This window comes from Rhamphochromis longiceps, linkage group LG22, assembly GCF_057381845.1.
Source record: "Rhamphochromis longiceps isolate RC_006_pf linkage group LG22, R_longiceps_female_GT1.1, whole genome shotgun sequence".
NCBI lineage: Eukaryota > Metazoa > Chordata > Actinopteri > Cichliformes > Cichlidae > Rhamphochromis > Rhamphochromis longiceps.
In genome coordinates this window covers 15,302,623-15,328,865 of record NC_140577.1, presented here as the reverse complement: position 1 = coordinate 15,328,865, position 26,243 = coordinate 15,302,623, and the positions used below count along the sequence as shown (strand labels likewise).

Sequence of the window (26,243 nt, the reverse complement as noted above, 5' to 3'; positions counted from 1 at the left end):
AACTTTTTAAGCTATCAGAAGTGCGAGGCATAAAAACCAGGGAATTGTGCGTGTTTGAGGAGGAAGGGGCATAATTTCTTTGATAATATTTCATAAACAAAGAAAAAACCAAAATATATGCAATCCTGATTTTTGTCATCCCTCCAAACTAAAAGTCTGCTAGCTAATTGCGTCCCTCACATCTTAATCTCCATCAGTTCCATATTTAACTGCAGAAATCTTTTTCTGGGCATAACTTTTGCGCACTTGGTTGAGTTTCTTTTCTTTTGTGATCATCATCTATGTCTGTCGGTGCCTTTGCATATGTTTGATTCAGATTGTGAGTCTTCTGTGTGTGCGTGCGTGTGTGTGTCTATCCCCCTTTATGTGTGTGAGTTCAGTAAAAGAAGGTTGCCGCTGATATTGGTAACGTGGCACTTTGCCAATCTCATTAGCTTAGCATGCAGTGGGCAGCCTGCCCGGATAGACACTGTGTGTGTGTGTATGTGTGTGTACGCGTGTGCACTTGCGTGTTTGTGTGTGTCTGTGTCTGGAAGCATCGGGGCCAGTAAATGCCACCACTCTGGCTGATGGTTCAAATAATGGTATTAGAGAAAGAGAGAAAGTGAGAGCAAGAAAACAGTGTGTAAGACAGCGCATATGCATGTGTGTGTGAGAGAGAGAGATATAGTGGATAAAAAAGTATAGACACTTTGTTGACAGAAGCATAAAGAAAGAAGGTTTTTTTCTTAAAGGGGCAACATCTGAGCAATATGTATGCAGGGATTAATTTCCTCTTTGACCCTCAGTGAGAGTGTGCGCTTTTTTCTGAGCACTGATGTGCAATACAAAAAGCTTATAGGTAATTACCATATTGTAAAGCTTGTAGTTGATGTGACTGATAAACCAAAGTGCCTGACATTACAACCCCTGTGTGTACCTGAGGATCCATGTGTTTGTGGATGGTATGGCATCTATAAAGTCGAGAAAAAGAGAGAGGAAGAGGATAAAAAGTGAGTGTGTGATTTTTGGTTTGACATTAGCTGTTTATATGACTCAGAGAAGGATGGATGAATGTGTGTGTGTGTGTACGTCATACAAGCCGGGCTGAAGCATTAAAAACACTGCTTGTGACTGTACTGGATGGCTAATGGTCTATGGGTCAAACAGGCTTTTTTGACACTTGCTGTGTTCTGTTTTTTATGTCTCTGTTGGCTTGACTATAAAAGCTTGGACAGAAAACTGCTATTTGAACCATTTTTAGTCATCTTGAGAAGTGGAGGGTTGGATAATTTTCAGAGTCACTACAGTTGATGTTCACAAAGCCAGGGGCATTTTAATTAACCTAAAAATGGCAGAGAATGGGAGATGTGACATCAAAAGAGAGTAAAGGTTAGGAAATCTGCCTGCTGATGTGCACATGGAATATTTCAATGAACAGGCCCAGGATTTCTGGCTTTCATGAAAAGTTAACTCCTCCCTCTGTTTTATTCATCTCTTCATTCTTTCATCTCTCCATTCAAGAGTTTAACATTGCAGTCTCTACACGCATCCATCATTCTACCCTTCATTTTATTTAATAATTGATCCATCCATTCATGCATCCAGGAGACAGATGCTGAACACTTTCTATGCTCGCTTCGAGGCTGCAGCTAAGGTCTCCAACAATGCTAGTGTTAGCGGCGCTAACGGCTGCAGACAGGAAGATACTGCCAGCACCGGAAACGTGCTCGTCATCTCCGAGCATGAAGTAAGGAGAGCCTTCAAGAGAGTGAACACCAGGAAAGCAGCAGGACCAGACGGCATCCCAGGTCGTATCCTAAGAGACTGCGCATACCAGCTAGCTCCTGTGTTCACTGAGATATTCAACATCTCTTTATCTCAGTCGGTGATCACCACATGCTTCAAAGAGTCCATCATTGTTCCTGTCCCGAAGAAACCCCACCCTGCTTCTCTCAATGACTATCGCCCTGTAGCCCTCACCTCAGTAGTGATGAAGTGCTTTGAACGCCTGGTCAGAGACTTCATCATTTCTTCACTACCAGACACACTGGACCCACTACAGTTCGCTTACCGTCCAAATCGTTCCACAGACGATGCCATCTCTCATCTCCTCCACACATCACTCACTCACTTGGACACTAGAAGGGGGAATTATGTTAAAATGCTCTTCATAGACTACAGCTCTGCATTTAACACCATAATTCCCTCCACACTCACCACCAAGCTGGAGCATCTGGGACTCAGCTCATCTATGTGTCAGTGGATCTCCAACTTCCTAACTGGCAGACCACAGGCAGTAAGGATGGGCGGACATGTCTCAGCCTCCACCACTCTCAGCACTGGAGCCCCCCAGGGGTGTGTTCTGAGCCCCCTGCTGTACTCTTTGTACACATATGACTGTGTGGCCACTACCAGCTCCACCACCATCATCAAGTTTGCTGACGACACCGTCGTGGTGGGCCTGATCTCTGATAACAACGAGACGGCCTACCTGAAGGAGATTAGGAATCTGGAGAACTGGTGCCAGAGGAACAACCTCCTTCTAAACGTCAGTAAGACAAAGGAGCTGATAGTGGACTTCAGCACTAAGCAGGAGAGGAACTACCAGACCCCCGTCATCAACGAGTGCCCAGTGGAGAGAGTGGACAGCTTCAAATACCTCGGAGTTCACATCACGCAGGACCTGTCATGGTCCTGTCACATCAACACCGTGGTGAAAAAGGCCCGACAGCGTCTCTACCACCTCAGACGCTTGAGAGACTTCCAACTGCCCTCCAAGGTGCTCAGGAACTTTTACTCGTGCACCATAGAGAGCATCCTGGCGGGAAACATCTTAACCTGGTTCGGGAACAGCACCATGCAGGACAGACGAGCTCTACAGAGGGTTGTGCGGTCAGCTGAGCGCACCATCCGCTCCGAGCTCCCTGACCTGCACTCAATCTACAGCAGGCGGTGCTGGACCAAGGCCAGGAAGATCGTGAAGGACCTCAGCCATCCCAACAACAGACTGTTCTCTCTGCTGAGGTCAGGAAAGCGATTCCGCTCCCTGAAGACCAACACAGAGAGACTGAGGAGGAGCTTCTTCCCGCAGGCGATACGGTCTCTCAATCACACCACCACACAGTACTGACCCACACATATGGTTCTTACACACACACTGGACTTTCTGGACTTTGGTTTTGCACAACACTGGTCACTATATTCTTCATTTCCGGTTAATACTTGTACAGCTGCTGTTATTGTGTATATATTTATTTATATTTAGATTTCTTCATACATTCTTATATAGTTCTATATTGTGTATTGTGTATTTTGTTGTACAGTTATTTTATTTTCAACTTTAATTTATATATTTATCTTTATCTTATTCTTCCCAGTTAAATTTACCCTTCATTCTAATTTGTGTTGTACAGTTATTTCATTTTTAACCTTAATTTATATTTTATTCCTTCCTAGTTAAATTTACCCTTTTTAATTTTTCATATTTATTTCCTATCTTATTCATAGCCTTTTCCTTTTTTGTTCTCTTTAGGTCACGAGCAGTTGTCCAAGCATTTCACTACATATCGTACTGTGTATGACTGTGTACGTGACAAATAAATTTGAATTTGAATTTCATTCAAATCATTTGAAACCAAGGAGGACTTGGACAGAGGCCGAGCAAAGTGCAATGAAGGTAATGGCATGTGGGAGGGGATGATGGGATAATTGATTGTTTCGTTAACCAATTAATGTAATTAACTTCATTAAGTCACAAACTACACCTGTGTGGAAAACACCTGCCTGGAGTACATCCAGCATCCTGCCCCAGACACACTGCCTGTACAGGAAAAGCTGCTGAAACAGCATTTTAAATATAATATCTTAGTGGAGTAAAATTCAGTACTTAGGTAATTATATTAGTCAATCATAACAGGTAACAGGATACCAGGTGGATGGAAACTGTCTGAATGCATACAACCCAGTCATTTCAAAATTGTTTGCTATGGGAAAGACAACATTAGGAAATTAGAATTAGGAAACAAAATAGGATTAATATTATAAAAAATAATATTAAAAACACACACACACATCCACAAATGAGCAGCTGTTGACTGGTTGTAATTTTCAGTTGTTCATTTAATGCCTAAATGCCCCTCTGAAGCCACTACAGTCGAAGCAATTAAATGCAGCATTTACACAAAGTAAAACTCCCCATTAAAAGGAATCCTAATGAAATTCTTTCAAATAGCGCTCGTGCTAGAATATCTGTTACTAAGGCCTTCACTTAGAGACATGTTTATAAAACAGCTAAACACTTTTTTTAAAATCAATTCCAATATTAATTATATAATTCCATAATAACAAATTCCTGCATCACAGTGAAACTAATACTAATGAATTACACCACACTGGTTTTTGCACCTCCTGACACTAAACATGCTGAACAAAACATTTTTAAGAGAATAAAGTTAATGAAGACAACTGTTTTGAAATAAGCTCTTAGGCCACCATAAATATGGTAACACTTTGGTGCCTGCTTAACAATGTACACAAGGAGGGTTGGTTATAAAGGATGAGTGCATGCATATTACATCAACTGCACAGGTACAACATTAAACAGAACAACAAAAAAAGGTAAGATAAGCTAATTTTGTAGAAAATGTTTGTTTAACTAGGTTACAGAAATAATTAGATTAGTATAAATATTCAGTCAGTCCTGTGTTATTGGTGACAGAACCACTACCTAGCAGAGGTCACACTGGCCTGTGTAAAATTTCTATTCCAATTAATTCTGTTAGTTTGTGGTTCTCTTCCACAGCATGCCTTTAACCTGTCTTCCTTCTCTCACCCCAACCGGTCGCAGCAGATGGCCCCGCCCCTCCCTGAGCCTGGCTCTGCTGGAGGTTTCTTCCTGTTAAAAGGGAGTTTTTCCTTCCCACTGTCGCCAAAGTGCTTGTTCATAGGGGGTCATATGATTGTTGGGTTTTTCTCTACATGTGTTATTGTAGGGTGTCCCTTACAATATAAAGCGCCTTGAGGAGACTGTTGTTGTGATTTGGCGCTGGATAAATAAAATTGAATTGAGTTGAATTAAGAGTAACACTTTGGTCCAAAAGTCTTTGGATGATGACACAAATTTTATACTTTAGCCTACACCACCAAAATCATACAATTTGGCTGGTGCCCAGGGGGCACTCTGCAATTTCCTTGTTAGCAGCACATGTTTTTGGAACGCAACAAACATCTGAGCAGATCCGGTTGTAAACAATCAGTTGTAACAGGCTCATATTGCCCTTTATTCTATCATTGCAGCATTTTTTATATTGCACACGTTACATCATAACCAGTTTTTGAGTTCACATCTTGACCTTTTGGTTGGTAGATGACCGATTCTATTTCCTGAGCCACAGACACCCTAAATTATGCTTATTTAAATACACAGTAATACACTATAATTATTTTCTGTAGCTAAGGATTCACATGACCAGCTTAAGAAGCCAAACATACTGCACTGGATAATTTAACTGTTGCTGGCACATATACACACCAATTGTGCTGGTGTTGATTTATAAAAATTAAAAAGTCTTTCCCTCCTATTCTGTGTAGACATCATGTTGTCAAAGAAGCTGCAGCCTATGCCCACAAATGCATGAACTTGCACACAGAAATGCACTCTTCCTTAGCCCCAAATACAGACACACATGAACATCGCCTGCAGCAGCGCAGGGTGCCAGACATGAAAACAGCTTCAATTGACTGGAAGGAAGCTTTGACTCTGGAGGGCTGAGAGAGAAGACGAAAGAGAAGGCAAGAGAGAGAGGCCACGAAAAAGACATTTTACATGGGCACACATGCGCACACAGCCAGGCATGCCGAAACACTTAACACCCAGACACAAACACCAATGCTGCACTTTGAATCTTGTGCCCATTACAGATAGCTGCTGAGATAGCAAAGGGGGAGTCTGCTATGATGAGACTACCAAAGAGACAGCAAGAGACAGACTAAAAGCAGTGACAGTAAGAGATAAAGACTCTACTTCTACCTCTATCTTAAAAGTCAATATGTATTCTAAGGGCAAAATCAAAATCGCAGCTGTTAACTTTTCCTTGGACCCAGGTATCACTTTATTCTCTGACCTCAATTTCACAGTTTCTTTTAAAGTGAAACTTATAAGGCTCAACACGCGTGCCCTTACACAGCAAATCCCTGCTTCGTTTTAATATGGCTAAACATATTCAGACCTGGGGGTTGCCCAGTAGAACCACCAGTTTTCCACACTTGTAATTGGTGTGCATTGCAATCTTTCACTGAAGCGTTTGGTGGTAAAGTGTTTTGCTTACGGGCAAATTGAAGGTAGTTGTTTGGTGGGGCTGGGAGGGGGAAGTGTCTTACCGGCACTTTTCACATACCAATTTTACCACCTTCCTTGAGATTTGACACATATTTCCTCACTGTCTGTTGAACCCACTCACCACTCCCACACACATACACACCCTGTGATATCGGACCATGGTTTACATGTATTGTATCATTCGAATGCTTAGGATTATACACTGCAGCCCTTAGACCGATTATATTACATTTTTCTTTATTCTCAAATTTAATTTGCTTGATTATTATTACAAATATGAAGTGTTGTTAATAATTAAACTGAAAGTAGTCTTAAATGGCCCTTAATGACCATTTCACTGCAAGATTATAACATTAACGTGTAAAAACATCTATAAGATACATACATCCAACTTAAGGTTTCTCCATCTACACATTAATTTATCAGAATACACAATTAACACAATGCTGATAGGAGGTGATTACATGCTCGTGTACTATGCAATATGTAAAAGATGTGATACTCGAAAAAAGGGAGAGAGAGAGTGCGTGCCTTTTCTTCTGCAGATTGCGTGCAATGACTGACTTATGTTCTTGCTGAAACAATCATCAACAATCTCATATGATCTGCCCTAAAGGCATGCACGAGTATGTTTGTGTGGGGGTGTATGCACTGTATAAATCCCACTATTGTGGTTGTATGTGGGGGCATGTCAAATATGTTTTAAAAAATGGGATTAAAATGGTAAGATAATCTTTATTTGATGCTGGACACACACACATATACACACACCCACACACACACCCACCCACACACACACACACACACACACACACACACACACACACACACACACACACACACACACACACACACACACACACACACAAACAGTTGGTCTGTATCCTTAAAGCTCAGGTCCAAACTCAGCCTGGGACCTTGAGGGTCCTGCACAGTATCTTTCCTAGTACTGCTCCTCCTCCAGGATGTCATTCTTGGGATCTACTGGAGCCACTTGCCTGGTTTGGGGGTTACTCCCCGAGTACTCTGAGATAGATGTTTTTTGTCATATATCACTTCCTGGGATTTCACAGAAAAAAATGGCGATATGCCAGGAAAAAAAATATGTACACATGCAAATATTTACACATAAGAGAAAACACACATAATGTCCTATACCCTGCAGGACCATCCCCAACAAGTCAAAACAATGTGCCAGAGCTGACAGCTCATATTAGACCACAAGGCCTTAAAAAGACCAAGTGTGTGTGCATGTATGTGTGTTTGTGTGTGTGTGTGAGTGTGTTTACTGTGACTCACTCTTACAGATAAATGTCAAGGGTTAGTATAAAGTCAATGTCTTAAGAGTTGCCCAAAGCTTGCAGCTCTATTCAGCAATGATTTTAGATCCTAAGTCACAAAAAAAAGAAAGTAGATAAGTGAACAGTACAATACTGTTAGATTATTCTTATTAGTGGTTTATTAGTGATTTAGATTCCATTATTGATTCTCTTATCGATTTGGGTTCACATTTGCTCTGTTTTGAGACTAACCTCCGTTGCTAAGCAGCAATAAAGAAATTCCCTTCATGCAAATTAGTTGCATGCTGTGGGTCAAATGTTTGTGGATGTTTATTTAAGTATTTCCCTTCGTATTTTGTGATCAGTGTTTACCCAAAAAAGTCATTATTACATGTATTACACAGAACACTTTTCTTAAACATAATGCAGTATGTTACTTTATTCCTCCAAAGATAAAGTAACTCCTTATTAGAGCTGGGTGATAGAACGATAACGATATGTATTGCGAAATAACTTTTTCTCGATAGAAAAACTAAACTATTGCGATAGGCCTCACCGCTCTTGTCCTCTTAAAAAAAAAAAAGAACAGCCAATCCAAATTAAGTAGCGCAGAGTCGAACCAATCACAGCCGCAGCGTCACGTCACGTGACTTGTTACGTACAGCACAAGTGCCAAGCTGCACATTTGTATTTGTTTGGGAAGCAGCCAGCCACCGTGCCGCTCGGGTAATGGAGGAAATGAGTGTGGTGATGGTTCCAACGCCGGAGAGATTGTTCCATAGTGTGAAGGTATTTCGGCTATTTCAAGTCTGACAAAAAACAGAGTAGCGCGCACTGTAAATTGTGCCGAAAGCAAGTCTGGAAATACAATAAACTGGTGCATGCTCAATCTCTGACTGGAAGCGCTAATTCGTCATTCGGCTTTTGTCAGACTAAAGTACCTGTTAAAACTGTTTGAAAAGCTAAGCTGTACAACAAGGAGAGATTGAGAATTTCCTTTTAGTTCTCAGTTTATTTGATATTGACAAAAGTTAGTCAGTTTTGTCAGTTCTTCTGTAAAACAAACTAAGATTTATTTTTAGAATTAATATTTTGTTTCTAAGTGGAATTGACAATTTAGTAGCCTGTTTTGTTTGTTCTATTTTGAAACTTAAACGCTTTAGCGGCTGCCTTTTGTGTAGTTTGCAATATTTGCCTTTATTTATCTGAAAAAGTCTTGGCTAGCTTAGCATGAGCATACTGTCTGTGCAGATGCTTACAAAGAACCAAAGTTGTGTTAGCAGAATAATGCAGTTGTTTCTTTCCTGGATGCAGTTTTCCACTTTACCATTAATCCCACTCTTTTGTGCAATAAAAATAAATATCCATATCCAAGCTTTAGACTGCTGATTGTAGTGCGAGTACAAGAACCGATAAGTGGGCTCAACAGGCAGGCAGACTTACAATTCCAAGGAAATGAACAACCAGTTCACAGTTTTCTACAAGAACCAGTTATCGATTCCCATCCCTAGCCTAGCAGCAGTAGTAATAATATTTGACTGTTTTAAAAAAGTTTGAATTTGCATTACTTATTCAGTAAAAGGACTAGATGTTATAGTCCATGATACTGCATTGCTTTAAATGGAGAGAATCTTGAAGGATGGCTGTTATGAGGAAAGGCAGCCCAGAAACTTTACCAGCAGCACACATCGTTGTGTGCCTCAGCTTTCGTTCTTTTACCCAAGATAATCTACCATTTTTTTGGGGATTAGACATCTGATCTGGATTATCATATTAAGATTTGGGACACATCGGCACTAGTGGATCTTGGATTCATCGGGTGTTTCGGCCATTATCACTAGACACCCTCATCCTAGGAGGCCCTGCCAGGGTTGATCAGGCCCCGGAGTGTGTCACTGGTTTATGTTAATTTTTTATTTCTCTTCTTCTTCTTCTTCTTCTTCTTCTTCTTCTTCTTCTTCTTCTTCTTCTTCTTCTTCTTCTTCTTCTTCTTCTTTTATTTCTCTTCTTCCATTCTGGTGGATGATTGTGTATAGTGTAAAGCGCTTTGGGGTCCTTAGGACCAAGTAAAGTGCTATACAAATAGAATAGAATAGAATAGAATTCAACTTTATTGTCATTGCACATGCACAGGTACAGGGCAGACCATTTACCATTTTTACCATTCAAAGTCATAATTGAGAAAAATTGCATGGTTTTGCAAATATCCAGGCACTTTTTTCTTAATGGGAACGAAATTCATCAGCTACATCATTGTGATACAAAGCCCTGCCATTTGCACTCTTCCTAGAAAATGTTTTCATTGGAACTTCTGTACAAAGTCTGTCTAATTATGTTCAATTCATATACACTCAAAAAACAGATTCAGGTCCTCCTTTCAAAGAACACATACAAATTTTGTTAGTTGTTCATAAATGCAATTAAAAAATACCAAATTAATTTGATTTTCTTTGTGTAAACCTAAAATTATTCAAAACCAGCAGAGGCTGATTCTGAACACAAAATGAATGAGTTTGTTGGGGCACTGGGGGTAGGAGGAGTACATTTTTGCAATTAAGTATTTGTAAACTCAAAGAAATAAATTCAAGCCCCTCTTTAAGCTTAAACATTTTTTTTAATCTCATTCAACGCAAATGTAGCACTCCAGCATTACTGCAATTATTATTCGTGTGGTGAACCTAAATTATTTTCTCTCAAAGCAGTCTTTGTCACAAGAACACAAAGTTATTGAGTTACACAACGGTCCGCCTTCTTTGAAAATTTTGCGCTCTTTCAGGATCACCTAAATGAATGCAGCTGCTCTTGGCCTTTCTGTACTTTTTGGATAAAACTACACCTTCAGGTAAGGTAAAATATTATTTTTTCATATATCCAATTGTGTATTTCTTTATCAGCTAAATCTATGGCAATGCTATTTATCATAGAAGCTTGTAACAGTTGTTTTTTGAACTTTTGGTGGTGCTACCATTCTCTTCTCTGCTTGAATACTATTTTTTTTGACAATATAGCCAGGTCTTTTCAAAAGTGCCTTGTTTTAGAGGAGAAATTGTGTAGCTGCCAACTTTTAAGTCGGAACGTGTGCTAGCTTATTAGCAGCTAGCCATTGTGCTCAATGAAAGATGATGTCCTATAGCTAACTTCTTTCTTACTGTTTTCTTTTTATAATCTAAAAATTATGTATTCTGTGTTTATTATTATATAATGCCATTTTCTAGTAGAAAGTATCGTTTTGAGGTGTCTTTAAAAGCACTACATAGTTTACTGAGGGTGCTACCAAAAGCGAACCATGTGGCCGGAAGAGTAACTGCAGGCAGCACAATGCGCACTCCCATGATGTTCAAACCTATTTATTATTATAAAAGATTTCGGCTACGTCCACACTTACACAGGTATTTTTGAAAACGGAGATTTTCCGTTTTCGTTTTAAAAAATAATCCCGTCCACAGGTAAACGCAAAAATGAAGGAAAACGCTGCTAGGAACATGCCAAAGCAACAGGTGGCGATATATTCCTAAACTCAGCTAAAAACAGTTTAGGTCTTGACAAACTTCACTGATGGTTCAAATGTTTAGCAACTTTCAGTGTGTTGATTCAGCAGTCTGTATTTAAACTTCTAGTTTACTATATTTATGTATGTTTTATTTCCAGGTGAATGCAGAGTTCCTGCAGATCACTACAAAACCCCTGCAGGCGAAGTTCTTGGCTCAGCTGGACAACTTAACAGACAAGCTGATGCAAATTTTTGAGGGGAGCAAAGGAGCAAAGGGCCAAAAGATCAAGGATATCATGGCGATCAGTAGTTTGGTCAGTACTAATGATAAACCCATCAATTAAATGCAATCAATCAATTCCATTTTTTTCACCCTTTTTTTCCCACCCTTGCATTAGTGTGATGACATCGACATAAAGAGGGAGCATACTCTTAAAAGCCTGGTGATCTACTTTAATGAAGATCCAGACCTACTGTTCAAGGAGTATCTGGTACGCTTATCACACTTTCTTTTCTAGATTCAATTTGAGTTAGGTTCATCGCACGCAAAATGCTCATATATTCAAATAAGACAATATAATTGTGAAATATGTATTACTCTTAATAGTCATTGTTGAAACTTGTACTGGAGAGCACCTTTTAAGGGGACAGATTCAGTAAAAATTCAATTGTTCATTTTTTTGGGGCTGCCATGTAGGTATCTACTGCCTCTATAAACACGGTAAATGTGAAGAAAACATTCATCCACTTTCTGTCAGTGTTTAAATTCAGTTTATTTATATAGCGGTATATCACAACAACAGTCATCTCAAGGCACTTCATAAAGTAAACACTCCAATGAAATTCAGTTAATTATGCCAATTAGTAAAAAGTCTTCTATATAAGGAACCCAGCAGATTGCATCGAGACACTGACTAGTGTCACTGGCGTTACAGCGATCCTCTGGTTTCCGGAATAATGTGCCTAAAACAAGCTGTTTCAAAAGGTCCCCAATTGTCATGAAATAAGGGAAATTGACCCAGCCCCCACCCCCCCCACACACACACACACACACCTACACCTATAGACACTTGAGGAGCTGCTCCTCTATTTCAAGCCCCTCCCTTAGGGAGGTACATAATACCTTAGCCCAAACTATTGATAGAGAACAGATTGATGGGTTTTATTCATGTTTGGAGTGTTTATAGAGGCAGTAGAGACCCATGTTTCAGCACAAAAGGATACAAAGCTGAGTTTTGCATAATATTTCCCCTTCCAAGTGACAGAGCCCTTAAACCTGAAACATCCTGTTTTTCAGACCTCCTCCACTGAGGATGAACAGTTGAGATCCACTGCAGCAACTGTCATGGGTATTTACACCATCAGAAGAGAAGGCATTCAGGAGCCAGAGGATGTTGCAGTTGTCATTGAAGGTACTACAGTTATGAACAACCTCGGTAGTGTCATCATGTCATTCATCGTTCTCTTTGGACTGATTTATGCACTTGATCTGAGCTATCCAAATGACCTCAAGTACACTTTCGAGTTATGTCAGAAGAATTTAATGAATCTGGATGGACAAAGGCTCAGTACAAATGCAACAAATGAAATTGAAGATGTTTGCTTAGGCAAACAAGACCCCAGCACAAAATTTGATTTTGGCCTTTTTATCTCTTTTGTTCAAACTGTGACCTTTTTTTCCCCCTTTTTTTGAAAAATAGAAGTTGTCTATTTTTGTCTGCTGTTCTGTTGTGAGTGATGTAACCTTTAATCTATACTACTATAGATGGATAAAAGGACTGTGAGAATTTAGCTCAAAAAAAATTCAATGGTTGTAACCAGCATCTTCCTTTTAATTGCGTTTGGGATTTTCGAAGAGACAAAACAAATGTTGACAAGTTTGGTGTCTTCCAGTGTTTTAAAGTTGGTGTTCCCGTTCTTATAAGCTTGTAAAAGTTTGAATTAGAGAAATAAAGGTTTTTTTTATTAAAATACCTCCCCTTTGGTAACACAAAATGTTCTTAATGAAAATCTTTTATATATATATATATATATATATATATATATATATATATATATATATATATATATATACACATTATATATTTGTATTTAAGTATTTTTGGGTTGTTTAAAATGTTCAGTGACTGGCATAATATGGTGTGAATTGCAATGTTTAGTAGGTTATCATTGTGAATTTGCTGAAAACCTACCTGCAAGTGTCACTATAAATATATATACAATGATTCTTACGTGAAATCGGATTTTACAAATTCCAGTTTGTTTTCAGTCTTGCCTAGTAATACAAAGGTGTGTGCTTTTCAGATTTGATATTCATTTCAAATGTAAGGCACTTTTTTGTGAGCACTTTGATTTTGTTAAGGTTAATTTGACCATGTGAAATGTATGTTTATTCACAAAATATTCTGTTTCTGCTTTTAATTCAAGTGAATAAAACTGAGTTGAAAAAACAAATTTATTTTGTCATTATTTTAATAATTAAATTAGTTTTCTGGTAATTAAAATTATGATTTAGTTGAACTTAAAATAATCATTTCAATTCGAAAGAAAATCTAGCTCAAATGAATGACATTGTATTGAGTTGAACCAACCAAAACCTTTCACATCTTATTAATGTAATTTTTTTCCTTTTAAATTGTGTTCTACTGACTCAATTTAATTAAATTGTCATGATGTATGTAGATTTGGTTGAACCAAAATAAATGTATTACGTGGAAAACCTGCCATCAGTCAAATTGAGTTCATCCAATGACTAATTTTTATGAGTGTATAAGCAACAAAATTACAAGAAAAAAGACTGCAAATGCTCACTGTCAACCTCATTCAATATAAGGTCAGTTCATGAACCACCGCTGGAAACAGGGTGACTTATAATAATTATTGTACTTCCCGCTCTGCTCATCATCCATTATTATTTACTGTATAATCATAATTATCGGTAAAAAAAGAATCAAAGAAAACTGGAGAAACCAGAAATTTACTGTATACCAATAGACACAAATATTATTTGTTTGTTAATATTGAGTTTTTCTTTCCAAAAATAAATTAAGTGACCAAAGGACATTTGCTTTTTATGTAGTTTTGATTTTTGTGAAAGCAGGAAGGGTCTTTAAAGTTTTAAATAAAGCTCAGCCAGGCAAAGGGATAACAAAGAGCAATTTAGTCTTTCTTTATCTAACCCTAATTCACAGAGTACTTAAAAAATGTCAATTAAAAATAATTGTGAAAGCAATTTCCACCATTTTCTTTAACACATTTATCATAAATATGTTGGAGAATACCTATTTTTTGTTTGTTGAATTGGTAAATATTACAGTGCCATAGGTGGTAGCCTATAAATAAATATGTCTTGGATTTAGCCAACAAGGTTACAAACTAATTTCACGGTTTCATTGTGATTTAGTATTCTTCCTTAGTGACTGAATCTTACACAAGTTCACTCACATCTTTGTTTTCTTCTTTACTTTCATCAGATGTTTTATTTGTTTTCTATAGGGCTTTGATTACCACTGTGTATCAAAGATCCACAAGGACAAAGAAAGAAACACTTACATTCTTTGATGTCACTCAGAGAGAAAAAAAACAAAAAACCTGCTGAATATATTGATCAAACAGCCTCGAGTTGTGATTAATCTTCAACTTTGTTGATGTAAAAATTAGCTAATAGAAAAATAGTACCCCCTAACTCTTATTCTGTGTTTTAACTTGCATTGTAGGTGAGGTCCTACTGTGGAACACGTTTTTTTTTATCTATGTATGTGATGTTTGATGTTTGTTGTGGTTGTTTTTGGAATTTTCTACTTTGCCCTCAATTTTTAGCAAATCAATTAATTACACTTTTTTATTTATTTATTTTTTTTACAAAACCTAACTTCCCTGCGTTGCACTTAATTACTGAAATGCAGGCAAAACTTTCCCCAAGTTACAAATAGCTGGTAAAAGAAATAAAAGCCATTTTCTTGAAATGGCACATGATGTGGAAAGCTATGTTTTGTAGCAATGGAGCAGTCCATTCGCTTCTGTTTATCAGGTGGTAGCAGGAATAATAAGCATATAACTCAAGAGACTATGAAAAGCCCATCAAGTCAGATCACTGTATGCCATGTTCTCAGAATGCAGTAGATAGTACCTTCCAAAAATGGTCTAAGAAAAAAACCAGTGAACCATCAATAGGGTCACTGGTGCCAGAAGCTCACTGATGCATGTATAATGGACTATGTGGTCCACCTGCACAGAAGAACTACTGTGGCATAAACTGCTCAAAAAATAACACTGGCTATGACAGAAAGATGTCAGAACTCATGTGCATCCCAGCTTGCTGCTTATGGACCAGATAGAGTACATAACCTTTATCCACAACCAATTCACAGCGCAGCGGAAGAAGGTGGTTTGGTGTGACGAATTATGTTTTCTGTAATGCGATGTGGACAACCCGATATGTGTGCCTCATTTAACTGGGGAAGAGATGGCAGCTGGATAGACTGGTCAGCCAGCAGAGGCAATGCTCAGGGGGAATATTCTGCTGGGTAACCTCAGTTCTTGGCACGTGGAGGAGATTTTGATACATAGCTGAATATTGTTGCAGTTTGATGCAATGGTATTTGTTAGGGCTAGTCGGTAAGTTCAGCAGGGTAATGCACACTATTATGCTGCGTACTAAGTTGGCTGGTCGCTTTATTAACTGTTTTGATCATCTTTTATAGCAATCAGTCACAAATCAATGCAGTTCAATTCAATATAATTTAGTCTACAAATTAGAGCCTAATCCAAAGCTGCAGATGTGAAAATTATTAACTAGCAAATATGATTTTTATTGCTGTGTCATTTTCCAACTACATTTGAGTCCATGGGAACATATTATATTATATACCTGTAATAAATTTTCCCATATTCTTATTATTATTTTTTTTATAAAAATGTCCCATGTGATAAACTGACATTTCAAAGCCTAGCCAGTTAGTCAGTTACTGGGCTTTCGTGAAATGTAGTCAAAATTTCTATCTGATATCTCCATTGAGGCAATCCTTTAAGACCTTGTGACATTTTCTCAGCTAATTTGGCATTTAAAGACTGTCAGCATTTTCTGAAAATACTCTTCTCTTTAAATCAGTATTACTGCAAACTCTCTCAAATTTGCTCCATTTCTTATTTCTGTAATTCCATTTTCTAAACTTTTTTCATTTTCAGTAGCTCTCAGCTCTGCTTGTTTTTCTCTGCTCTCCTCCTTCCTCCCCCTTTCTTTCACCTAGTTCCCCTCTTTCTTTCTATGAATAGTAATGTTGCCTTCTACGGTTTTTAAGTTGTATTAAAAACTTAATTAGGAAGGGAGTGAGGACGATAGGCGAGGAATGTCGGCCCCTATAGCTTTACCAAGGGTATTAAAAGCTCAGTGCTCAGCCACATGCTGATCCTAAAGAGATATGCCTTAAAAGGCTGTGTACACACTTTAGGGCACGCAGACAAATGGCTGACTTGCACACAGACACATTCTAGTGTGTACTCTCATGCACAACGAGAATATATTGATCAAGGACATTGTTATCTGATGGCCAATGCTAACGGTGCTCCCCAAAGTCATCAAGAAAGTTGGGGCTGAGAAAGATGGAAACGAACAACAAACGGATAGAAGAGAGCACAGACAGGATCAAAGAAAGGTGCTCAATTATGTTAGATACACAGCAAAATAGAAAAAAATGGAGTGGAAGCTACGTGCCTGATTTTTCGGTGTGAAAGAGAGGAGCAAGTAAGGCAAGCAGAAAATAAAGACCATTATTCAAGGCAGGTTGACATCTCAAGGGTTTGTCTGCTGTCAATCAAGACTTTACAACGTGGCTGATTGTGAAGGACTTAAAAATTCCAAATCACTTTGAGATTGACAACTAAGACATTGCGGGAATTGCCCTGCAAGAAGCTTTGAAGGGTACGGAAATGTTTTCACTGAAAGTTACACATGCCCACTCCTGGGAAATGCTAAATACAAAAGATAGTATTTTTCAGTTGGCTGTTGAGGACTTAGCTTGGGAAAGTTTCCTTTTACATAGAAACCATTATGAACAAGTTTCACTTTGGCAATAAAACTGAACGTCCAGATGATGAAGCTCTTTCTTTAACCTCAAATCTACTGCCACTAATGTGGTTCATTGTCCTTGGAAAGGCCTGATTACTCATTGCTAGCGGCTCTGGCAGATGTGTTGTGCAGCCAGTTAACTGGCTATGTTGCTCAAAAATGAAATCTCAAACAAAATCAAATCTAGTCACTCCTGGATCTACCCACAAAACCTGTTCACATCAAATTGTCCTTATGACTTAAAACCCTCATTAACTTGCAAGTGATGCGTTGAAGTTCTTAGTAAAACATATTTCCTATATTTTGTACATTCAAAAGTTAGAGTAGTAGTCTTGTTTTTATTCTTATGGTGGTTTTGGACCCTGGCAAGTATTGGAAACTATGCCTGACCATTTAGCTTCCACTCTCATATGTCTACAAGCTAGCTTTTGGTTGTTGCCTGTTTTGCTAAATGAGGGCTAAGGGCTTAAGAGTTTTTTTTTTTAAAAAGAGCTGCTTCCTGCTACTTAAATACCAAAGCGATCCTAAGGTGAACGCTAAATGATGCTGAAATGCTTTGCAGGGCTGAGGGGAGCTCCTTTGAAGTCATGGAGATCTGTTCCCTTTAAGATGCTGTTTGAATATTAGAAGACTTCACTGGAGGCTCAGGCTCATTGCCTAGATCACGGATATAGTGGAAAACTTCAAATTTTATGTCAAGTTCCCTCAACGTCTGGTTAAATTGTGCATGTAAACTGCAGGGTTAAATTTGAGTTTAACACAACATTGAGACTACCAAAATCTGGCAGACGTGTCAACTTGGCTAGTAAATGCCTAAAAGTTGCCAAAGCATTTTGGCAATCAGTCACTACGCTCACAATGCAGTGCCTAAAATTGATTTTAAATTTGTTAAATATTTTCAGCCTAAGACTACCATCCTCCAAACAAGGCGTTCCAATTACTACAAACATGCAAGCATGTTTAACACTAATTTAAAATAAATTAGAAGCTTTCATGAAATTATACAAAAAATATACAAGTTTCTTTCTGAATTAATTGAAGGAGCTTTCACTGCATCAGCAGGAAGATCTTTAAATGACTTTACAACATAAAGTATCAACTTTTTATCTAATTAGAGAAACCAAAGCATACGATTCCATTAGGGATGGCAGCTCTGACTCCAATCACACATATTCAGTGAATAAGCTAACAGTACCCAGTTCTGTCACCTCTATATGTAGCGAAGTAGGTAATTACTATTTCTTTCTTACTATGCTGAGGCAATTTTGTGGCTTGCATCATCTGCAGATTTTCTGTTTGGGAATGAAAATAGTGTCTGTGAAAGGAGGTTATAATGGCTTACACATTATTTTCTGTGTATAAAGTTTTTATCAGGCTGCATATTTTTATTCTCACGTCATTATGGCACGAAACTGAGAGAAGTAAATTAATCTTCCCACAAAACAAAATGAATTGTAGACCCTAATGCTGGGAACATATATCTATTAGCTAGTTACTCTGATAGTTGTTATGTGGGCCAGTTTCTTAGCATCCACCTGCCTCTGCTTCAATCTCCCGCCTTCTTTCTATCTCTCAATTCAATATTAATTCAATTTAATCTTCTATTTAATTCAGGAACTCTCTCTGGAGTCTCCTTTTTCTTTGATCGTCTCCTTGCTTTTCCCTCCCACTCTTCTTCACTGCCCCGTCCCCCCTTCAATCCATCCTTTTCAGGTTTCTATTCTCTTTTCAATCTCATATTGCCTTCAATTGCTCTACCTCTCCCCTGCATTTCCAGGAGAGACAGGGAGAGAAGTAAAGCGAAGTGTAAGGAAAGGGGAGAAAGTAGTGAGGAATAGAAAAGCTTTATGAAGTAAGAGATGAAAGAACAAAAGAAGATGAATGCAAAAAGGACCGACTAAGCAGAATACGTTTAAAATGATAGAAGAGAGTGTATTTGAGGATAAACAGATGTGATGAGGACTGAGAGAAGGGGGAAATGATGGGGAGGAGAGAAAAGGGACTGAGAGCCTTGAGAGGCACAGAGGGGAGGGAGAAACAAGAAGATGATAAGATAGGAAAGAGGGGGAGGAAGAGACAGCAGCTTTACCGGATTGCTGATATTTCTCTGGGTTACATCATTTACAATGCCCCCCTGTCAGCCCAGTGGCGAATGTGCATTAACCCCTTGCCAAGGGAAAACCAATTAATCTCAGTGGCCCCTGCTTTCCACCATCCAATGAAATACCTGAGTACAAATATTTAGTGAATTACTTTATTTGGTAACCATAGTCACCAACACTGTTTATCTTATCTTACATACTTATCTTAATTATGAAAATTTATAAAAATGACAGATGGCGGATTGTTCTTTTACAAATAAATACCCTTGCATAAATATCACATGCTAACACATGCACACTCACAACCACATGCTAACATGCCTTTAGCATGGAAGCTCTTCACTGGGAATGAAGACACAAAGCACATCAAAGTAAACACTGGGGGACCATCATGAAAATGTTTGTAACTAATCAGACACTTCCCCCATCACCCAATTTAATGAGTTGAACTTTTAAAAGGAGTCAACAAAGGTAAAGCTGCTAAAGCTATGCATAGTTCAGAGCCAGCCACAAGTTAGTGGCCTCCGTACAAAACAAAAGAACCAAAGGAGTTAGGAGGAAAATTATGGATGAATAAATGTGGATCACTTGTCATGTCATGAATTTACATTGTGAATTCATAAACACATTGGGAAATTATTAAGTAACTGACATTTGATTTGTTATATAAATCTGTTGTATCTGCTTTTTGGTTGGTAATTTAAATGCAGCTCATGTTAGTTTGATTATCTGTAGCTCTTTTGAGCAGCAGAGCACTTTATTTTCAGTTGTTTAGAGACTTTCATTAAGAGAACATTTATTAAGAGAGCTTTAAAGCTTAATTATTTATTCTATTTATGATATTTTGTATTAAAAAATGTTGATTTGTGTTTTGTTTGTGCTAGCACATTTACAGAAAAGAATTGGTATTGGCAGGCCACAGCCAAGAAAGCTGCAATTCTTACATCTGTGCTTTAAAGCCAGTGTAGTGATAACCATTTTTATGCTATATGTTCAGTCACGTAATCTTTGGTATATTCCTTCTTTCTCTTCCAATTCTACTTTTTCACCCTCCATGAATACAAATCTTGTCTATTAGCATCGCTAGTGCCTTTTTTCAGCATGGATGCTTGGTGGTTACCTTAGTAACTGTCAGATATACATTTAGCCATTTTCAGTATAGCTATCTGTGAAAGCATAAAAGCAAGCCATAACACTGTGCTGTGATATACCAGGATGTATATAGAGCTTTACTGAGAGCACTTTAGACTACAAGCCATATTTAACCATGTATTCACACAGTGCTTTATTTTACACACTTCTCTTATTCATAACCAATTTGGAATAACCAATTAATATAACATGCATCCAGAGTTCCCAAAGGAAAATCACACCACTGTAGCAAAAACATGCGAACTTCACAAAGAAAGGTCAGGATATTTAAACCAGGCAAAGCGACACTGCTAACTACTGTGCCACTACGACACCCATTCTCACTCCCAACTTGTGACATATGCTGAATGAACAATTTAAAACAGTTTTTTTCCAAGTGTGATGTAGTTGGAAAGACTTCATCAGGTCACTGTGTCTGAAAAGATTAAATGAGACTTCAGGTAAATGTGCTCTGCTAGTATTGTCACTGTTGAGAGATGCATAACTGTGGTTACCAAGAAAAGCCAGCTTGCTGTGAGTTGTAACACCTGTATAATATTGTGAATTGACTGACTTAATCCAAACTAGATAGTTTTGGAGCTTAAACCTAACCAAACAGCGACAGAAAAGTAAAAGTCAAAAAGTAAAGTAAAGAAAAATGTTTGTCCAGCATGAGCAGCATTCCCTGATTACGCTCAAACGTCTGTTTCCTGGTGTGAGGTTGTGTGACTTTGTGTGTGTGTCTTCTAGTAGGGATACACGCTGTGTTAAAATGTGATGTGAAGGGACGTATGCAATTTGAATGAAAATAACTTTCAAAATCCCCGGATTCATAATCCAATTGTCAAAGCCAAATGACACATCTGATGACTGGAGACTGTCCAATCACAAGTGGATTTTCTTTTCTGTCCCGCAAGTCTAACATAACCTATGAGGAATTTCCCTTTTACATATCACACTGAATAAATGAATTATGATTGCAGCCATTGGGGCACCATTCCACAGACTTACTTGGAGCCTCAGTACTAATTTTCTTTTCCATCAGTAGACTCCATTACATTCCCTTCTCACAAGTCTTTGCTGTGTTTGATGTGTCTGCCCGAGGGAATCTCTTAAGATATGGAGGGAAATTGAGCACAAGAACCTCCCATACTAGGCCAAATAAAACCAAGAAGGAGATCATTTGATTAACGCAATCAGTTTTTTGCTTTTTCTTTTTTTACATTTTCTTTTGCACCACTAGGGTGCTAGTTGCCAGTGAGTATTTCAGAGGAGCAAGGACAGCAGGGAAGGAGTGGTCCACATCTCCTTCACAATTAAGATCATAAGTACAGACAGAGACCCTCTTAGCACACACACACAGACGAGGTATGTTTTTATTTTATTTTTGTTACATTTCTTTACGATGTAAGGATTTTACTGTTATTGCCTTGATTGCAGTTTATTTTATTTCCCCTCCAGTTTTACTGCAAGAACTAGGGCACCCTCCCTCTCGCTCACTCTCTCTCTTTATCGCTGTCTCTTGCACACATACATTAGCCTAAAGCTGAAAACAAAATATACCTGGTGAGAGAGAAACATGCATGTGGTGAAAATAAAAGAGAAAAAGAAGAGGGAGAGGAAAAAGAAAAGGAATGGCTGCCAGGAAATTGAGGCCAGAGAGGAGGAGAGAGGAACAAACACACATACTAAAAACATGCTTCATAAAGCACACACGCGCACACACACACACACATAGACGCTGCCGCTCACACACATTAGCCTGAAGCTCAGCACAGCTACACCTGGCAAGAGACGGAGATAGAGACACAGAGAGGCAATAGATGTGAGCTTGCCTGTGAATTGAGGTCATGCAGAGAGAGACACAGGTAATGACAATAGGGGGTAGAACAAGTTAAGGAGCAGTGATGGTGCACGGGAACTTTGCAGCATGGGGAAGAGGGGGAGGGAAAGGAGGCAAATGCAGTAAAGCTTCTTCAAAGGTAGAAGGTAGATTTCTAGCAAAAGGCTGCTGGGAACAACTGAAAAATGTTATGCAGCCAAATAGATGCTTAGAAGAAAAGCAAAATATCGGTTGGTCATAATGTTATGAAGTGAAGATAATGAGAAAGCATTCAGAGAGCTAGAGAAACAAAAGTTTAAAAAAAAGAAGCTCACAAACAACTAAAGATGCTTTAAAAAGAAAACCTCCTTGCACAACCGAAAATATTCTGTGTGCAGTCACGCTGACAGGAGTGGGATCAAAGTTTTGCGCAAGAATGTCGGAGGCGTAAGAGAGCAGAGTGTCACAAAAATTAAGAGTCTATTCTCAAAAGCAGTATAAAAGGAAAGAAGTGAGATGCAGAATAATGGGATAAAAGATTTCCATGTTGTCTAACAGAAACTGGAATCACACAACAGAAAACAACTTCAAATCTTTGGCTAACACGAGCAATTCAAAGCCAGTGATTTATAATTTACCGATGACCTGAATTGGTTCACCTAAAAATCATTGTGTCAGTGCCCTGATGTGTGAGCATATGTAAGCATACATATGAATGAATGCAAGTGTAACATCCCGGGAGCATCCCATCACCATGTTTTCTCTTTGCTCATCCCCTTTTCTCCCATTCTTTCCAATGCCAATGTTCCAACAGAGCCTCTATGAATACTGGTTCTAGCTTTTAATATACACGGAGCCGTTATTATCAATCGTTTAGCATCTAGGTATTGTTTAACTTGATTTCCAGTGTGGAATCTCTGAGTCGCTGGAGACTAAGTCATGAAAACAGAAGCAATGTTGCAAGATCTTCTCTTGACTCTCTGAAACATGTTGACAGCACCTTGATGCTTTTCCCCCTGAAGATTATTATTAATGTTTAAATGTGTAAAACTTCCTCATTTTCTTCCCCACTGTCTCATTCTCATGAGTGTACCGTACTGTGGTCTCCCTTTTGTACCTCCATATTTTCCTCCTCTGTCTCGAGTACACTGCACTGTGATCTGCTCGCTGTTTGTCTTTCTCCCAGTCTTCTCCAGTCTCTCTCAGCCAGGAGTGCCCACAGCTTGCTTCTCTTATTCCTTCCTTTTGCTTTGGTTTATTTATTGAGCATAATTACATCGTAAAGCCCTCACTTGTATCTGTCATGGTGAAGTTTACTCTGCACTCTTACATACTTGCTTTATAAATAAAAATGCATTTCATTATGTAAAGGACCACAGTGGAAAAAAACAAAAACATAACGGCATGCAGGTCTGCAAATCCAAAGCTCAAACTTCCTTCCTTTCTTTCTCTCTAGTGCTCAGATGCACAAACGTGCATAATGAGGGAGCAGCTTTTTACCTTGAAGACACAAAGAGGGGGAACATAGTGACACAGACAGAAAGAAGGCTGGCAGTGGGCCTGAAACATACAGTGGGATTGTGGGAGACAGAGCTAGATGAATATCTATCTTCCATCTCTTTTCTACTTTCATCACAGCTGCAGTTTTCAAAACCCTGAAAGGGAAATACACACAAACACTAGCGCATACACACAAATACTATGCACACACAGGGACTTACATACAAAAGACATGGATCAAAATTTTCCTTTTTTTTCTAGAAAATGTGCTAAAAATAATTTTAAAGATTTCAAAAAAAAACTTCACTGTACAGCTCTACATTACAAACAGCTTTAAACATTCCCCTTAGCTAAAGTGAACTCGGAACAGCAAAAGAACAATAAAGTTAGATGGCATTATTTTAATACTACACCATTTTCTAGGAAAATATTACAATTTAATGACTCATAAAAAATTCACAGCAAAAAAATAGGAGCTGCATTGAAACTAAGGAATCACACGCACTTGGTAATAAAGGCACATTTGATTCTTGCCGTTCTGGCAAAAAAGAATTTGATTACAATGAAATGGAAAATTAGTAGAACTCTTCAGTCTCCACTCATTAGCAAACTTGCCTCTGAGAATGAAAAAATATTATTCACTGTTTCCAACAGATTATAAGAGACAGAAATGTGAAGGAGGGCTTATTGAAAAACAAGTTCAGCTAAAGTTAAATAAGATAGAAGAAGAGAACTTTCACTTATTAGGTGCTGTTTGTGAAATGAAATACCTCTTCCCTGTCACGTCTTAAGAAAGCCTAGCGGCACCTGTCCTCCTCACTTTTACAAAGGTGCAAAGTCCTCCTGAAAGTTCTTAAAGTGCTGAGTCATTGCTGTGACCCTATAGGACCCATCAACCAAAAACCAAACATGCACACAGAGTAAAAAAAAATCATACTTGTAAACCCCAAGACACAACCAAAACTTAAAACTCAGGCATGCACACATATTAGATGAAAGGAAAACAACTCATCTGGTCAGCACAACTTTGGCCCTCAGGTATGATGCTATCTCAATGTTTGTGTGTGTTCACATGACACCTTAAACTAGGCTAGCTAATACCTGGGGCTTTAACACTGACACACACACACACACACACACCCAAATGCATACATATACTTGCAGGGTGATGATTTGTTCCTTTTCCAGAGCTTTAAATTGTAATGTTGACTTTGGAATTCAATATTCTCCTGCACTCCACATGTCATATGTACGTATAGCAAATAGCTTTTGCATGTTTTTCTGTGCTTATTTGGATTTCTTCACAAGCTTAAAGCAAATGTGGGCATTTTGATCTGTGCCAGTCACTCATGTATATCTTATAAAGTCCTAGGCTAAATGAACGATCAGTACATCATACAAGAAACCGTCCAACGCATCTCACTCAGCATCACAGATGGAGGTTTTGAGCAGTGTCTTTTATAAACAAGCAAAACACCATATGAGTTTGCTGCTGTCGCTAAATAAAGCAAACATGTGTTGTTACTTGGATTCCAAACTTCATACATTTGATATTAGTACTGAGCAGGGAGTTAGAACATACGTAACATTAAATCTATTTAGAATCTGGCATAATCAGCTACTCATCAGTTCACTCATTGAAATGGCAACAATGAATTTATGTTAAAGACACCCACATAAAACCATACACAGCAGCCCCCTGCAGCAAGTTAATACTTTTAGCAAACTTGATATTACCCCTGCCCTTAATGCTGGTTTTGCCAGTAACTTCATAATAATGCTAGACATTGTAGAGCATGGCTGTCATGCACAGTTTGATCGTCATCATAGCCACTGTCAAACTGAAGTAGCTGTCTGCAGTTTGTCGCACTGTTAGTCATGCACTTACATAAAGTCAGGACTTTCTAGGTGCTGTTTACTTTTTATGGCTGCTTCATACATAAAAACATTGTTTTGCATAATGGGCTAGTTTGGAGAGCTTTATATTGGAAAGAAAAGTCACACAGTGCCATTTTAGAAAGCTCTGACGTCCTTTAGGAAGGCAGTTTGGACTAAATATGCAGTCACGATACACAGAATGTTCAAACTATGTCATCTGCTCTAAGGTTTTCCATATCAGAACATAAAGCCAAAAAGTTTGGCTTAGTTCTATTGTAGATTTGCTGTTGTGCTTGAGATCATTTTTCTGTTGCATGACCCAGTTTCAGCGAAGCTTTAGCTGTCAGACAAATGACCTCATATTTGATTTTAGAATACTTAGGTATATAGAGGAGGACACGGTGAACTCAATGACTGCAACATGCTAAGGTTTTGTGGCTGCAAAATAAGCCCAAATCATATTTGGCTTTCACCAAATGTGATTCCAACATCTCCACTTTGGAATTGTCTATCCAAAGGACATTGTTCCAGAACTCTTGTGGTTTGTTCAGATGCAACTTTGCAAACCTCAGCCATGCTGCCATGTTCTTTTTAGAGAGAAGAGGCTTCCTCCTGGCAAATGTCCAAACAAGCCATACTTGCTCAGTCTCTTTC

General features: G+C 38.4%; 2 protein-coding genes across 2 annotated transcripts in view; one reads left to right on the top strand and one right to left on the bottom strand.

Moving 5' to 3' along the window:
* csmd3b (CUB and Sushi multiple domains 3b) overlaps positions 1 to 26,243 on the bottom strand; it is a 417,790-nt gene that overhangs the window by 343,752 nt on the left and 47,795 nt on the right. The window lies entirely within an intron of this gene.
* LOC146643769 (uncharacterized) lies at positions 10,905 to 13,113 on the top strand. The gene is made up of 3 exons (XM_085396857.1): positions 10,905 to 11,403; positions 11,488 to 11,580; positions 12,387 to 13,113. The coding sequence occupies exons 1-3, from the start codon at positions 11,233 to 11,235 to the stop codon at positions 12,780 to 12,782; spliced, it is 660 nt and encodes a 219-aa protein (XP_085252983.1). The 5' UTR covers positions 10,905 to 11,232; the 3' UTR covers positions 12,783 to 13,113.